Source organism: Trachypithecus francoisi, unplaced genomic scaffold (assembly GCF_009764315.1).
Source record: "Trachypithecus francoisi isolate TF-2019V2 unplaced genomic scaffold, Tfra_2.0 Lachesis_group0, whole genome shotgun sequence".
NCBI lineage: Eukaryota > Metazoa > Chordata > Mammalia > Primates > Cercopithecidae > Trachypithecus > Trachypithecus francoisi.
Window position 1 is genome coordinate 63,034,652 of NW_022681453.1, and position 13,693 is coordinate 63,048,344.

The following is a 13,693-nucleotide window of genomic DNA, read 5'->3' on the forward strand; positions in this document are numbered from 1 at the left end:
GAGAATTTTGTTTAAGAGAGAAAGTTCAATTTTACCCTTTCATTAGTTTGCTATTGTTAACTTTAATTTTAATGAAACCTTATAGATAATTTTATTTAATTTTAATGAGTTTGACCATGAAGTGAGATTTTTATATACCCATTATAACCCTTGACAAGTTTTGCTAAAGAGTAGATTAGCATTTTAAGAAAAGCTTGTGGTGCTTTTATTTTAGTGTTTAATTGACAGAAAAAAAATATGATACCCTTTTGAGTTTAGTTAATGTGTTTACACACTGAGTTTTCTTTGCAGAATTAATTTTTACAATGTTTTTACAATTTGTTTAACCTTTCACTTTATTTAATTTTAAGACAATTTATTATTCTTCAGCAAAATGTACATTTTTATGCCTTTTTATAATTTTTAACTAAAAACATTTTTTACTGTTTCTATACACCTTGCATGCAAATCCATGTTTAGCAGTTTTAATTACATGTTATAATGGTAACTTTTAGCAATTTTTCACTTTAATGTAACACATGTTAAGTTTTTTTGTGTGTGACTTGAAACTAAAAACACTGACACATTTTGTAACTTGGGCGAAGTAGCTCTGAAATATAATGCTGTTTTTTTCTATTTTAAACACTTGGGTAAAATCGCAAGGTGAGTGTTAGGTAGAAATAAGTAACTAATGAACAGGTGGGAACAAAGTTTAGTTGGGCAATACTCTTTATGATACTGACAAGTGAAGGCTTACTAGTTTTAAAAGTGCTAGCTTTATTTTTGTAGTCACAGAGTAGTCTAAAGGCAAGGCTTACCCAGCTTCTGGCTCCCACGTGAACATTATTTATTTAGTATGCCAGATTTTTCTTAAGGTGCACTAGCCACTGAGGATATTTTTACTGGTGGGAACTGAGATTTTTCTAGACACGTAAATTAGCTGCCAATTGTGGTTTATCTTAGGGACATGTTTATAGAGGCAGTATTCTTATTTAGTTTGCATTCTAAATTTTGTTCCCTTATTATCTTGTTAAAGCGATGAATATGTTTGTACAATGAAGACAACATTTTTTTTTTTTTTGCCTTTTAGGTTACTTCTTCAGCATGAGAATTATACTTTGACACAGAAAATCAGGTCTATAAGTGAAATATAATAAAGTGTTCTGAAAAGAAGGAGACTACCTTACAACCCCAAGAGAAAAATATGTGGTACTAAGCCCTGGTTCCTTTTCTCCTTATTGTTTTGTCATTTTTTTAGAACTTTGGGAACTAAAATCTTTTTGTTTAAATGCTGAATTTATAAATTGAAACAGACTCTTGGGTTTTGTTATAAAGGCAAAGTAATAATACTTCTATGTATTTTATAGAGTTATAGAGTATAATAACTTGAATTTATGGTTGGATTTGACTGAACCTACATAGATACTAATCTGAGTGACTCATATCTAGAAAATGTGCAATATTTTAAGTATAAAAAATTAAACTGGACTAGTTTGCTTTTGTTTTATAGTATAAATGAAAATGACTCAAACTATTTAATTGTCTGAGCAGAAATTATGAATGAAAGATATATTTTAGAGCTATATGACTGAGGGACATTTTAACTTGAATTCCTCAGTGGCAAAAGAGGTGTATAAACCAATGCTAGTGTATATACTACTAAAGTGCCAACTTATGTAACATTTTTTAATTTAATTTTTAAAATGAAAGATTTTTTTTTCACTGTGAAGGGCAGTAAAATTAAATTTTCTCCATGGGTACAAGTGAATGATTTATTTAGTATATTGACATACTTAACTACTAGCATTTTGAGGAAGCTGGATTTGATATAAATTTATTTTGAAAAACATGGTTTATGAAATTTTATAATAAAATTATTAATAAAGACATTGTTCAGTTTCTATAAACATTAAATGTGAATATCTGTTGTCACAGTTTTAAATGTCAAAGAAAAGCCTTTAAAAATTAATATAGTGAGGCCGGATATGTTGGCTCACGCCCGTAATCCCAGCATTTTGGGAGACCAAGGCGGGCAGATCACCCGAGGTCAGGAGTTCCAGACCAGCCTGGCTAACATGGTGAAACCCCATTTCTACTAAAAATAGAAAAAATTAGCCAGGCGTGGTGGTATGTGCCTGTAATTCCAGCTACTCAGGAGGCTGAGGCAGGAGAATTGCTTGAACCTGGGAGACGGAGGTTGCATTGAGCCGAGATCGTGCCATTGCACTCCAGCCCGAGCAACAAGAGCGAAACTCTGTCTCAGAAAAAAAAAAAAAAAAAAAATTAATATAGTAATAATATACATGTTCTGTGTTTGCTATTAAAGACCAAGAACAATGCCTAGATTGATCCCTTAAGTAATTAAATGTTGAACTGTGCAATACAGTTTAGCATGTCTTTGAAAAACAATGTCAGAGCTGGAGAAATACTTAAGAATTAAAACTTAAACCATAAATAGTACTAGTATATCTTAGCACAGCTAAGTAAGACATCTAACAAAAGCACGCACTCATAATAAAAAACCCACAATTTTGCTTTAACAGAGGAATAAAGTAAAATGGCAATATGCACAGTATTACTTTGCTTAACATTTTCCTTAAAAATATTTGATTTAGGCTGGGCATGGTGGCTCACACCTATAATCCCAGCAGTTTGGGAAGCCGAGGCAGACAGACACGAGGTCAGGAGATCAGGAGATTATGACCACCCTGACCAACGTGGTGAAACCCCATCTCCACTAAAAATACAAAAGTTAGCTAAGGGTGGTGGTGCACACCTGTAGTACCAGCCACTCAGGAGGCTGAGGAAGGAGAATCGCTTGAACCAGGGAGGCAGAGGTTGCAGTGAGCCGAGATTGCACCATTGCACTCTAGCCTGGCGACAGAGCAAGACTCTGTCTCAATAAATAAATAAATAAAATGTATTTAATCGCTTATTTTTCTTAGGCCAATTAATTACTCAGAGCTCCTTTTAATAGACACTGCACTCATAACATATATATAGCCACACAGACAACCAGAAGAAGATCCAGTAGTTATAAGATTTACATTTGCTAATTTTTTAAATTGGATTATTGGCCTCCGAATGAGGCCCTTTAAGAACGGGGCTAGGAAAACAACTTTCAGGGCCTAATAAACAAGCATAGCTGGAATACAAAGACAGATTTTTGAGAGGTACTTATTCACCTTTAATTTCAGGTGGTCCATAAGGAAAACAGAGATTTTTCCCAAAATGGGATTTGTGGCACCTTTTCTGTTTTCCCAGGGAGTTCCAGGCTACTAGAAGTTATTTTAGGGTTTTTTATGCATGCATTAAAAGTGGCAAGACAGAGTGGAGAAATGAAATTTTGACTGAGAAAAAAACTTTTTTCAGGAAAACCAGATTTATGAAGAGAAAAACATAAAGGTCTTTTGAATATATTTTCTTGGATATCCATTTTAATTAAGCTAAGTGCTCTTTTTTATTAAGGGTAAGGGTGGAAGTTGGAATTATATAAATGTTATGCCAAGTTAAATTAAAGGATTGAGTTATGTGCAGGAATTCACTGTGATAATGAGAGGGATTTTTAGAGAAAGATCCCAGAAGCTGTTCGATCTGCCACAAATCAGACAGGGAGAAGGGCCATGAACGTGAGCAATGCCTTTTACCCTGGCCACTTCCCGGAGAGGGAGAATGGCAGAGGAGGTTTCACTGGTTGGAGTAGTTTTTGATCCAGTGGAGGAGGAGGGGTGGGGTTTAAAGTAGAAGAAACCCTGAATATGGGGAACCTCTTGCCAGAATCTCTGAGATGCAGCTAAAGCAGTGTTAAGAGAAAAGTTTATAGCACTAAATGGCTTCATCAAGAAAATAGAAAGATCTCAAATTAACAAACTAACTTCACCTAAAGGAACTAGAAAAACAACAAACCAACCCCAAAACCAGTCAAAGAAAAGAAGTGAAAATTAGAGAACTGAATGAAATTAAGATGCAAAAATCCACACAAAAGATCAATGAAACCAAGAGTTGGTTTTTCAAAAAAAAAATAAATAAATAAACAAGATCAACAGACCACTAGCTACATTAATATACAAAAAGAGAAGATCCAAGTAAGTATAATCAGAAATGGCAAAGATGACATTACAACCAATCCACAGAAATTAGAAAAGATTCTTAGAGAATACTGTGAACAAATATATGCACACAAATGAGAAAATCTAGAGGAAATGGATAAATTCCTGGAAACACACAATCTCCCAAGACTGAATCAGGAAAACATTGAAATGCTGTAATAGACCAATATTGAACTCTGAAACTGAATCAGTAATGAAAAAAACTACCAACCAAGGAAAGCTCAGGGCCAGACGGATTCATACTGAATTCTACCAGACATACAAAGAAGTAATGACACCAATCCTATTGAAAGTATTACCAAAAAATTGAAAAGGAGATCCTACCATTCTGTGAAGCCAGAATCAGCCTAATACCAAAATCTGGCAGAGACATAACAAAAAAAGAAAACTTCAGGCCAATATCCCCGATGAACATAGACACAAAAATCCTCAACAAAATACTAGCAAACCAAATCCAGCAGCACATCAAAAAGTTAATATACTATGCTTAAGTGGGCTTTATTCTTGGGATGCAAGGCTGGTTTAACATACACAAATCAATAAATGTGATTTGCCACATAAACAGAATTAAAAGCAAAAACTATATGATCATCTCAATAGATACAGAAAAAGCTTTGGAGAAAATCCAGCATCTCTTCATGATAAAAATCCTCAACAGATGAGGCATCAAAGGAATAGACCTCAAAATAATAAGAGTCATCTATGACAAACCCAAAACCAATATCATGCTGAACAGGCAAAAGCTGGAACCATTCCCCTAAGAATTAGAACAAGACAAGGATGCCCACTCTCACCACTCACATTCAACATAATACTGGAAGTCCTAGCCAGAGCAATCAGGCAAGAGGAATACATAAAAGGCATCCAAATAGGAAAAGAAGAAGTCAAACTAACTCTTCGCCAACAATATCATTCTAAACCTAGAAAAGCTTAAAGACTCCACCAAAAGGCTGCTAGAACTGATAAACTATTTTAGTAAGACTTCAGGATACAAAATCAAGTACAAAAATCAATAGCATTTCTGTACACCAATAATGTCCAGGCTGAGAATCAAATCAAGGTACACAATCCCATTTACAGTAGCCACAAATAAAGTGAAATACCTATGAATACAGCCAATTGAGGAGGTGAAAGATATTTACAGGGAGAACTACAAAACACTGCTGAAAGAAATCAGAGATTACACAAATAAATGGAAAAACATTCCATGCTTATGGATTGGAAGACTCAATATTGTTAAAATGTCCATAAAGTCTGAGGCAATTTACAGATTCAATGCTATTCATATGAAACTACCAACATCGTTCTTCACAGAATTAGAAAAAACTATTCTAAAATTCACATGGAATCAATAAAAAGCCTGAATAGCCAAAGCAATCCTAAGGAAAAATAAGAAAGCTGGAGGCATCACACGCCCTGACTTCAAACTATTTTATCAGGTCATAATAACCATAACAGCATGATACTGGTACAAAAACAGACACATAGACCAATGGAACAGAATAGAAAACTCCAAAATAAAGCCACACACTTACAACCAACTGATCTTTGACAACGCCCACAAAAACAAGCAACAGGGAAAGGACTCCCTAGTCAATAAATGATGCTAGGATAGCTGGCTGGCCATATGCAGAAGAATGAAACTGGACTCTTTTGCCATATACTAAAATTAACTCAAGATGGATTAAAGGTTTAAATGTAAGACCTCAAACTATAAAAATTCTAGAAGAAAACCTAGGAAATACCCTTCTTGACATCAGCCTTGGCAAAGAATTTTTGGCTAAGTCCCCAAAAGCAATTGCAACAAAAACAAAGATTGACAAGTGAGACCCAATTAAACTACAGAGCTTCTGTACAGCAAAAGAACGATCAATAGAGTAGACAGTCTACAGAATGGGAGAAAATATTCGCAAACTATGCATCAGGCAAAGGTCTAATATCCAGAATGTATAAGAATCTTAAATCCACAAGCAAAAAACAAATAACCCCATTGAAAAATGGGCAAAGGACGTGAGCAGCCACTTCCCAAAAAAAGATATATAAGCAGCCAACAAAAATATTAAAATATTCCTCATCACTAATCATTAGAGAAATGCAAATCAAAATCACAATGAGATACCATCTTACACTGGTCAGAATGGCTATTACTAAAAAGTCAATGAACAACAGTGCTGGTGAGGCTATAGAGAAAACAGAACGCTTATACACTGTGGGTGGGAATGTAAATTAGTTCAGCCACTGTGGAAGTTTCTTAAAGAAAAGTTTAGAGATTTCTTAAACAACTTAGAACTACCATCCATCCCAGAAATCCCATTACTGGGTATATACCCAGAGGAAAATAGATCATTATATGAAAAAAACACATGCACTCATACGTTTGTTGTTGGACTATTCACAACAGCAGTGACAGGGAATCAACTTAGGTGCCCAACAATGGTGGATTGGATAAATAAAATGTGGTACATATACACCATGGAATATTACACAACCATAAAAAAAGAGTGAAAGCATGTCTTTTGCAGCAACATGGGTGGACTAGAGGCCGTAATCCTAAGTGAATTAAGGCAGAAACAGAAAACCAGATACTGCATGTTCTCACTTGCAAGTGGGAGCTCAACACTGAGCACATATGCACATAAAATGGGAACAACAGACACTGCAGACCAGTAGAGGGGATAGGGGAATGGGTTGAAAAAACTCCGTTGGGTACTGTGCTTGCTACCTGGATGCCATATATTCATATATCAAACCTGCACGTGCACCCTCTGTTTCTAAAATAAAAGTTGGAAGAAAGAGAAAGCTACACCAAAACCTGGATAGGACATTTGTTACAAGGAAGTATTTGACACATCAATATTTCTTTTCTTCTTTTCTTTTTGCCTCACCCTGCCCCACCCCGCCCCGCCCTGCCTTGCCTTGCCTTGCCTTTTTTTATTTTATTTTATTTATTTTTTTTCTTTGAGACATAGTCTCACTCTGTTGCCCAGGCTGGAGTGCAGTGGTGGGGGTCTCAGCTCACTCCAGCCTCGACCTCCCAGACTCAAGTGATTCTCCTGCCTCAGCCTCCCAAGTAGCTGGAGCTACAGGCATGCACTACCATGTCCAGGTATTTTTTTTCTGTAGTTTTTGTAGAGATTGGGGTCTCACTATGTTGCCCAGGCTGGTCTTGAACTCCTGGCCTCTAGCAATCTGCCCACATCAGCCTCCTAATGTGCTGGGGTTGCAGTCATGAGCCACTGGGACTGGTTCACGTCAATATTTCTTACAAGCGTAGATTAAAAAACAAACAAAATACCAGTTCTTCAAATTTAAAGATATATAAAAAGGTAATATATCATGATCAAGTGGTATTCATTCCAAGAATGCAAAGGTGACTTAACATTTAAAAATCAATCATTATGATCCACCACAATAAAATAAAAATCTCATGACCTACAGGAAGAACATTTGGTAAAAGTCAACTCCTCGTCATGATTGGCAGCCAGAAATATTAATAAGACAACTTTCATAATATGCTAGTCTATCTACCAAAATTTCCCAAAGCTAACCAATGGTCAAATATTGAATGGTTTCTTCCCAAGGTCACAGGAATGAGACAGGAACTACTATCACCTTCTGTATTCAATATTGGCAAGTGCAATAAGGAAGTAAATGAAATGAAAGACTTCAGGATTGGAAAGAAAGAAATAAAACCAACATCATAACATGATTATATACTTAGAAAACCACAAAGAATCTACACAGTATGAAAATTTATACGTGAAGCAATTAAGGTGTGGTTAATACAACGTCAATGTACAAAATCAATTGTATTTCTACATGCTAGCAACAAAAAAGACAGACAAACCAATTTTTTAAATGGGTCAAAGAACTCAAATAAACATTTCTCCAAAGAAGGTATACAAATGGCCAAAAGCACATGAAAAGATGTTTAACATCATGATTTAATAGCAAAATACAAATCAAAACCACAATGAAATACCACTTCACAACTACTAGGTATGTCAGCTACAATAAAACTTTAGGTTATGTATCTTCACCACGACAACAAAAGACATTTTTAAGCTATACTAAATGCAAAGATAGACAAACTGACCAAAGGTTCAAAGATAGATGTATACATGTATGATCCTTTTCAAAGAAGAAACTTCTTTTCAGTAACTAGTGCTGGGTTAATTTTATATCCATATGGAAAAAAAATTCTGGACTTCTACCTTACATTGTATGAAAAAATCAGTTCCAGAGGGATTGCACATCTAATGTAAAAGGCAAAACAATAAAGATCTTGAACGACAAGGAGAACATCTTCACGAACTTGGAGTAAGCAAAGATTTTTTAAATAGAATACAAGAACCACTAAACATAAAGGAAATGTTTGATAAAATGTACTATATTAAGTGTAAGAACATCTGTTCATCAAAAGACATCATATGAGGATGAAAAAGGCAAACCACAGAATTAGGGAAGATATTTTCCATACACATATCTGACAAAGAACTCATAATCTAGATGATTCAAAAACAAAACAAAAAAAACTCCCTTTCAATAAGAATAAAACCACACAGACAAAAAATTTGAAGAGTTGATTCCCACAAAAGGATATCCGAACGGCCAAGAAACATAGGAAAAGGCGGTCAACTTCATTGGTTATCAGGGAATTGCAAATTAAACCCCAATGAGACAGTTGTATTTTGTGTTAGGAAAAGAGCTAAAATGAAGACACAAACCAAGATGGAGAGCACATGGAAGTGGAAACTGGTACAACCACTATGGAAAACTGGCAGCATCTGTTAAAGCTGGAAATTTTCACACCTATGACCCGGGAATTCCTCCCTAAGTACATACCTGACAGAGATGTGTACATATGTACCATGAAGACCATATGCAAGAATCTTTGTAGCATCCTATTTGTAATACCTTCAAACTGGTAACTACCCAAATTCCTTTAACAGTAGAATGAATAAACGAACTGCAGTTCATCCACTTCTGCAGCAATGAGAATAAACTCACTATGACTACATGCAACTACAAAAATAATGTTGAGGGAGAAAATCTGCAAAACACTGTATGATTCCATTTATGTAAGAAGAATACATATAAAGGGGATACATATACATATATCAGGCAAAACCATTTGATGCTGTTAGAAGTCCCACCATTCTTGGTGAGTGTAGTGACTAGAAGAGGCTCAAGGGGCTCCTGGAGTTTTTCTCTTTCTGGTGGTGATGACAGTGGTGTGTTCAGTTTGTGAAATTCATTGAGCTACACATCTATGATTTGTGTACTTTATGTATGTATGAAGTATACATTACTTTAATAAAATTTTCAAAAAAAAACTTATTTTGGTAAATGGACAAGTTAAAGAAATGCATTAAGTGAATAGTAGTTTAGATTTTACAGATATGCGTGAGGTGAATGAATGACCAATCTTTGGAGAATATGCATGATTAGCTAGGCTTCATTCCACACATCTTCCTTAGTGGAACCCGGTTCCACTTTTCACCACCTTCATCCTCAGGCCTGCCCACCCAGGCCCCTTTTCTGTTACAGCTCAGTTGGACAGCCCCTTCGGCAGGGACTCCCCTTGCTCCTTTCGTGGCTCCTGGCTCAGAGGAATAAGCCTAATTTGTAGACTGAAAGCCATTTGAGAGATGTGGCATCTTTCTCATGAACAAGTGTGACTTTACCAAGGTGACTTGACCAAGGCCATGGAATTGGTTACTGGAATAAGCTCAAATATATCTCAAACATCTTGACACCCAACATTCCATGCCAGTTTGAAAGGTTTCAAAAGGGAATTCCCTAATTCTACAATCCATATCCAGCTCACCCGCTGTGGCACTGAATATTCTGACATTAGGGATCCACTGGGTCGTGTGTGCATGTTTCATCTAGTCTCTCTTACAGTGGCAGTCTCCCCTCAGTGGCCTGCCACCCACAGAGCCACAGAGGGGATTGGGGTAGAGCAGGCCAGGTGCCATGAACCGCCCCGTCTTGAACCAGGGCTGACTTCTCTGAGGCCAGCGATCTCTGTCTAACTGCTGCTTTATTCCTTCCCCAGGTCCTTCCAACCCTCCTGCTACCATGAAGATTGCAGTGATTGGACAGAGCCTGTTTGGCCAGGAAGTTTACTGCCACCTGAGGAAGGAGGGCCATGAAGTGGTGGGTGTGTTCACTGTTCCAGACAAGGATGGGAAGGCCGACCCCCTGGGTGAGTGAGCCGACGGAGCAGGGAAGCCGATGGAGGGCGGCCCGCCCATCCAGGCAGAGGGGAAGCAGTGGGTGGGAGGTTGGGAGGAGAAGTCTGCAGGGCCTGTGCTCTGGCTGGGTAAGTGGTCTACCTTGAATCCTGCTCCAGTGCCAGCAGGCTGCTGGGCTTTTCTGGAATAAAGTGAAGATGCCCTCCCCACCTGATCATGGGGTGGCTTTAGGGTCCTGGAGAAGGGCTGTAGAGAAGCCCAGCCTGGTCCCAGGTCCCACACAGAGCTTCTCTGACCTAGCACCCATGCTTGGGAAGGGCTCCATGTTCTGAACTGGGGGTCCATGTTCTGAAAGGTGGGCATGCGCGGCATCACCATTGCTGGGGCTGCCGTCAAAACACACAGTGCTCTGCTTACCTGGCAGAGGACAGACCGTGATCATAAAGGCGGTTTTCCCAGGGTGAGGCTTCTCCATTGTACTCTGGATGTGCTGATCCCTGCAATTTCCCCAAATGTGGGAAACTCGACTGCGTAATTTGTGGTAATGGGGAACTGCATTTGCACTTTCCTCTGGCATTTTAATTTTTTTAAAGAAAAGAACAAAACCACAGAGAGTACTGAGCCCACCCTGGGAGTTTCTGATTCAGAATGAGGTGGAAAAGTCAGAATTCGGTGAAATTTTTAACCTGGGACAAGTTCCTGGGAGATACTGGTGTCTCTGGTACTAGGAGAAGCACAGTTTGAGAATCACGGGTCTGGGCCACTGCCTTTGAGTTGGGAACCTCAGCAGACAGGATGCAGGGGCCTCAGCTTGGATGAACAGACCCTCTAGGAACACTAACTGGTCCTTCTCAGGCCTGATGGAGACAGACTGTGGGGCAAGGCTTAAGGATAGAAGGCCAGGATTAGGAAAGGGGGCTTGTAGGCCTGGCCAGGCACAGAGGTATGGTTTGCTAAGGAATAGCCAGCCTCCCTCAATGGGGAAGCTGCCGCCTGGCCTTAGAGTCAGCTCCAACACCCAACACCCGATGCCAGCCAGGGTTCAGTCTTGGACCTGATCACAGGTGACCCATGACATACCCTGACCCCACCACAGCCTGGACCTTACACCCAGCCACTAAGTGACCACTGATCCCAGCTGCTGACCCTGGACCCAGACCAGGCCTGGCTGGGACTCCTACTTGACCTTGATCTCAGATGTCCTGCAGCAGTATTTCATTAGTCACTGTTGGACAGCTTTTGCAAGTGCCGTCCGATCTGCTGACATCACATCCCACCCTCACTCAAAACCACCAGACAACAGGACAGAGTGACAGAGGAGGCCGGAGAGGAGGGCCAGTCCCATCAGGGCCCAAACATCACACTAGAGGTTCTTTTTTTTTTTTTTTTTGAGACGGAGTCTCGCTCTGCCGCCCAGGCTGGAGTGCTGTGGCCGGATCTCAGCTCACTGCAAGCTCCGCCTCCTGGGTTTAAGCCATTCTCCTGCCTCAGCCTCCCGAGTTGCTGGGACTACAGGCGCCCGTCACTGCGCCCGGCATGTTTTTTGTATTTTTTAGTAGAGACGGGGTTTCACCGTGTTAGCCAGGATGGTCTCGATCTCCTGACCTCGTGATCCGCCCGTCTCGGCCTCCCAAAGTGCTGGGATTACAGGCTTGAGCCACCGCGCCCGGCCCACACTAGAGGTTCTAACAGAGAACTGAATACAAAGAAGTGTTCCTTGGGTATTGAAGAGTGGAAGGCAGAGAGCCCAAAGTTATCAGGGACAGTGACTGCAGGAAGCAGCTGCCCACCCTAAGGCTAAGATAAAGGAGGAGGCTTTAACTACAAAAACTTGGGAGCTTGGGCCTGTAATCCAGGCCTGTGAGGAGGGTGTGCTGGTGATAGGGCAGAGGAGGGATACTCCAGGCTGTATCTAGGCCCGGGGTGGGGTGTGGGGTGTGTGCATATTGAGGCTAGTTCTACGGATGATGGAAAAACTGATTTAGCCATTGCTCTGGGAAGGAACGACTGTGGCTGGGATGAAGAAGCTGGGCTGGGGGAGGCTCACCGGACAGGAACCCACTGGACAGAAAGGGGTGAGGATGCTCTTGTTGCTCTTCTTCCCCTTATTCCTTCATCAGGGAACAGCTGACAAAGCAGAAATGCCATCTGCAGGGGGGCAGTCCCCATCACAGAGAGAGCAGTAGAGGGGACCATAAGACAGTAACTCAGTGATGGGGATGGCAAGGCCTCAGGAGAGGAGCGAGGGCAGAGGTCAGCCATTTGGGATCTGGAAGAGGGAGGCACTCAGACGTCCTGGAGTTCAGCAGAAGTCAGAGCAGGCAGGGCAGTCCCCGGAGCCTCATGCTTGGCTGGTGCGTCTGTCTGTGTTGCCCAGTGGAGACTGGCTGGGGGTGGGGGCTGAGGGGGCAGGCATGGAGAGAAGGCCCATGGGCCGCTCTGCTGGGAAGGCAGAGTTGGCCACATGTGGGTGGGTGATAGAGAGAGGCCAGTTTCTTATCCACCATCCCACAGGTCTGGAAGCTGAGAAGGATGGAGTGCCGGTATTCAAATTCTCCCGGTGGCGCGCAAAAGGACAGGCTTTGCCTGAAGTGGTGGCAAAATACCAGGCTTTGGGGGCCGAGCTCAACGTCCTGCCCTTCTGCAGCCAGTTCATCCCCATGGAGATAATCAATGCCCCCCAGCATGGCTCCATCATCTATCACCCGTCACTGCTTCCTAGACACCGAGGGGCCTCGGCCATCAACTGGTGAGATGGGGCAAAAACACAGGGGGCCATCCCTATACATGTCCCTCCATCAGCCTGACTTGTCTCCTTCCATTAGCCCAAAGCATTTGTAGGGATGCAGAGTGGGCATCATGCAGGTGCTTGTCCTGTGGTTGCCAGCTGTCAGCCACAGAACAGGCTGTGCAACGTTATCGATGACAGAAGGCTCTGGGAGCAGGTGTTGCTAAGCACTCTGCACTCCCACAGTTATCTGAGAAACTGGCACTGTCAGTGTTCCCATCCCCCAGCTGGGACAGAGAGGGCACCAGGAGGCGCAGGGTCCAAGGTGCCAGCCCAGGCAGTGGCCTGGGGGTCCTATTCTAACTTCCACTACCGCTGCTCTGGGCAGCACACTATGTAGAAAGAGATAAACATGGAGTAAAGGATGGCCTCCCCAAGGTAGTCTGACGTGACAGAATTCCCAAGAAGACAGCAAAGGGGGTGACGAGGCAGATGGGTGGTCAAAGAGGGAAAACACTGGAGTTGAGAAAAGAGTGGATTCGTAGTGAGACTGGTCTGTTGGGAGTCAGGCTCTCTGATCTTTGTTGGTGTCACTTCACTTTTCTGGACCTTAGTTTCCCTATCTGTAAACCGAGTATACCTGTTTTCTCTGCTGTGAGGACTCAGTTACATAAGGC

The 13,693-nt window shown here is 41.0% G+C and overlaps 1 protein-coding gene and 1 non-coding gene across 7 annotated transcripts in view; both read left to right on the forward strand.

The window, feature by feature from the left end:
• ALDH1L1 (aldehyde dehydrogenase 1 family member L1) overlaps nucleotides 1-13,693 on the forward strand; it is an 82,473-nt gene that overhangs the window by 13,851 nt on the left and 54,929 nt on the right. For 5 of the 6 annotated variants that reach the window (XM_033210936.1, XM_033210940.1, XM_033210937.1 and 2 more), the window contains exons 2-3: nucleotides 10,150-10,299; nucleotides 12,803-13,037. In XM_033210936.1, coding sequence (XP_033066827.1) covers nucleotides 10,150-10,299; nucleotides 12,803-13,037 — 385 coding nt within the window. Of the gene's footprint in view, nucleotides 1-1,069; nucleotides 1,189-10,149; nucleotides 10,300-12,802; nucleotides 13,038-13,693 lie in introns of all 6 variants that reach the window. The other variant, XM_033210938.1, reaches the window with a different exon arrangement.
• Nucleotides 10,698-10,859, forward strand: LOC117084739. Its single transcript, XR_004437641.1, has one exon. It is a non-coding gene; the product is annotated as a U1 spliceosomal RNA (small nuclear RNA).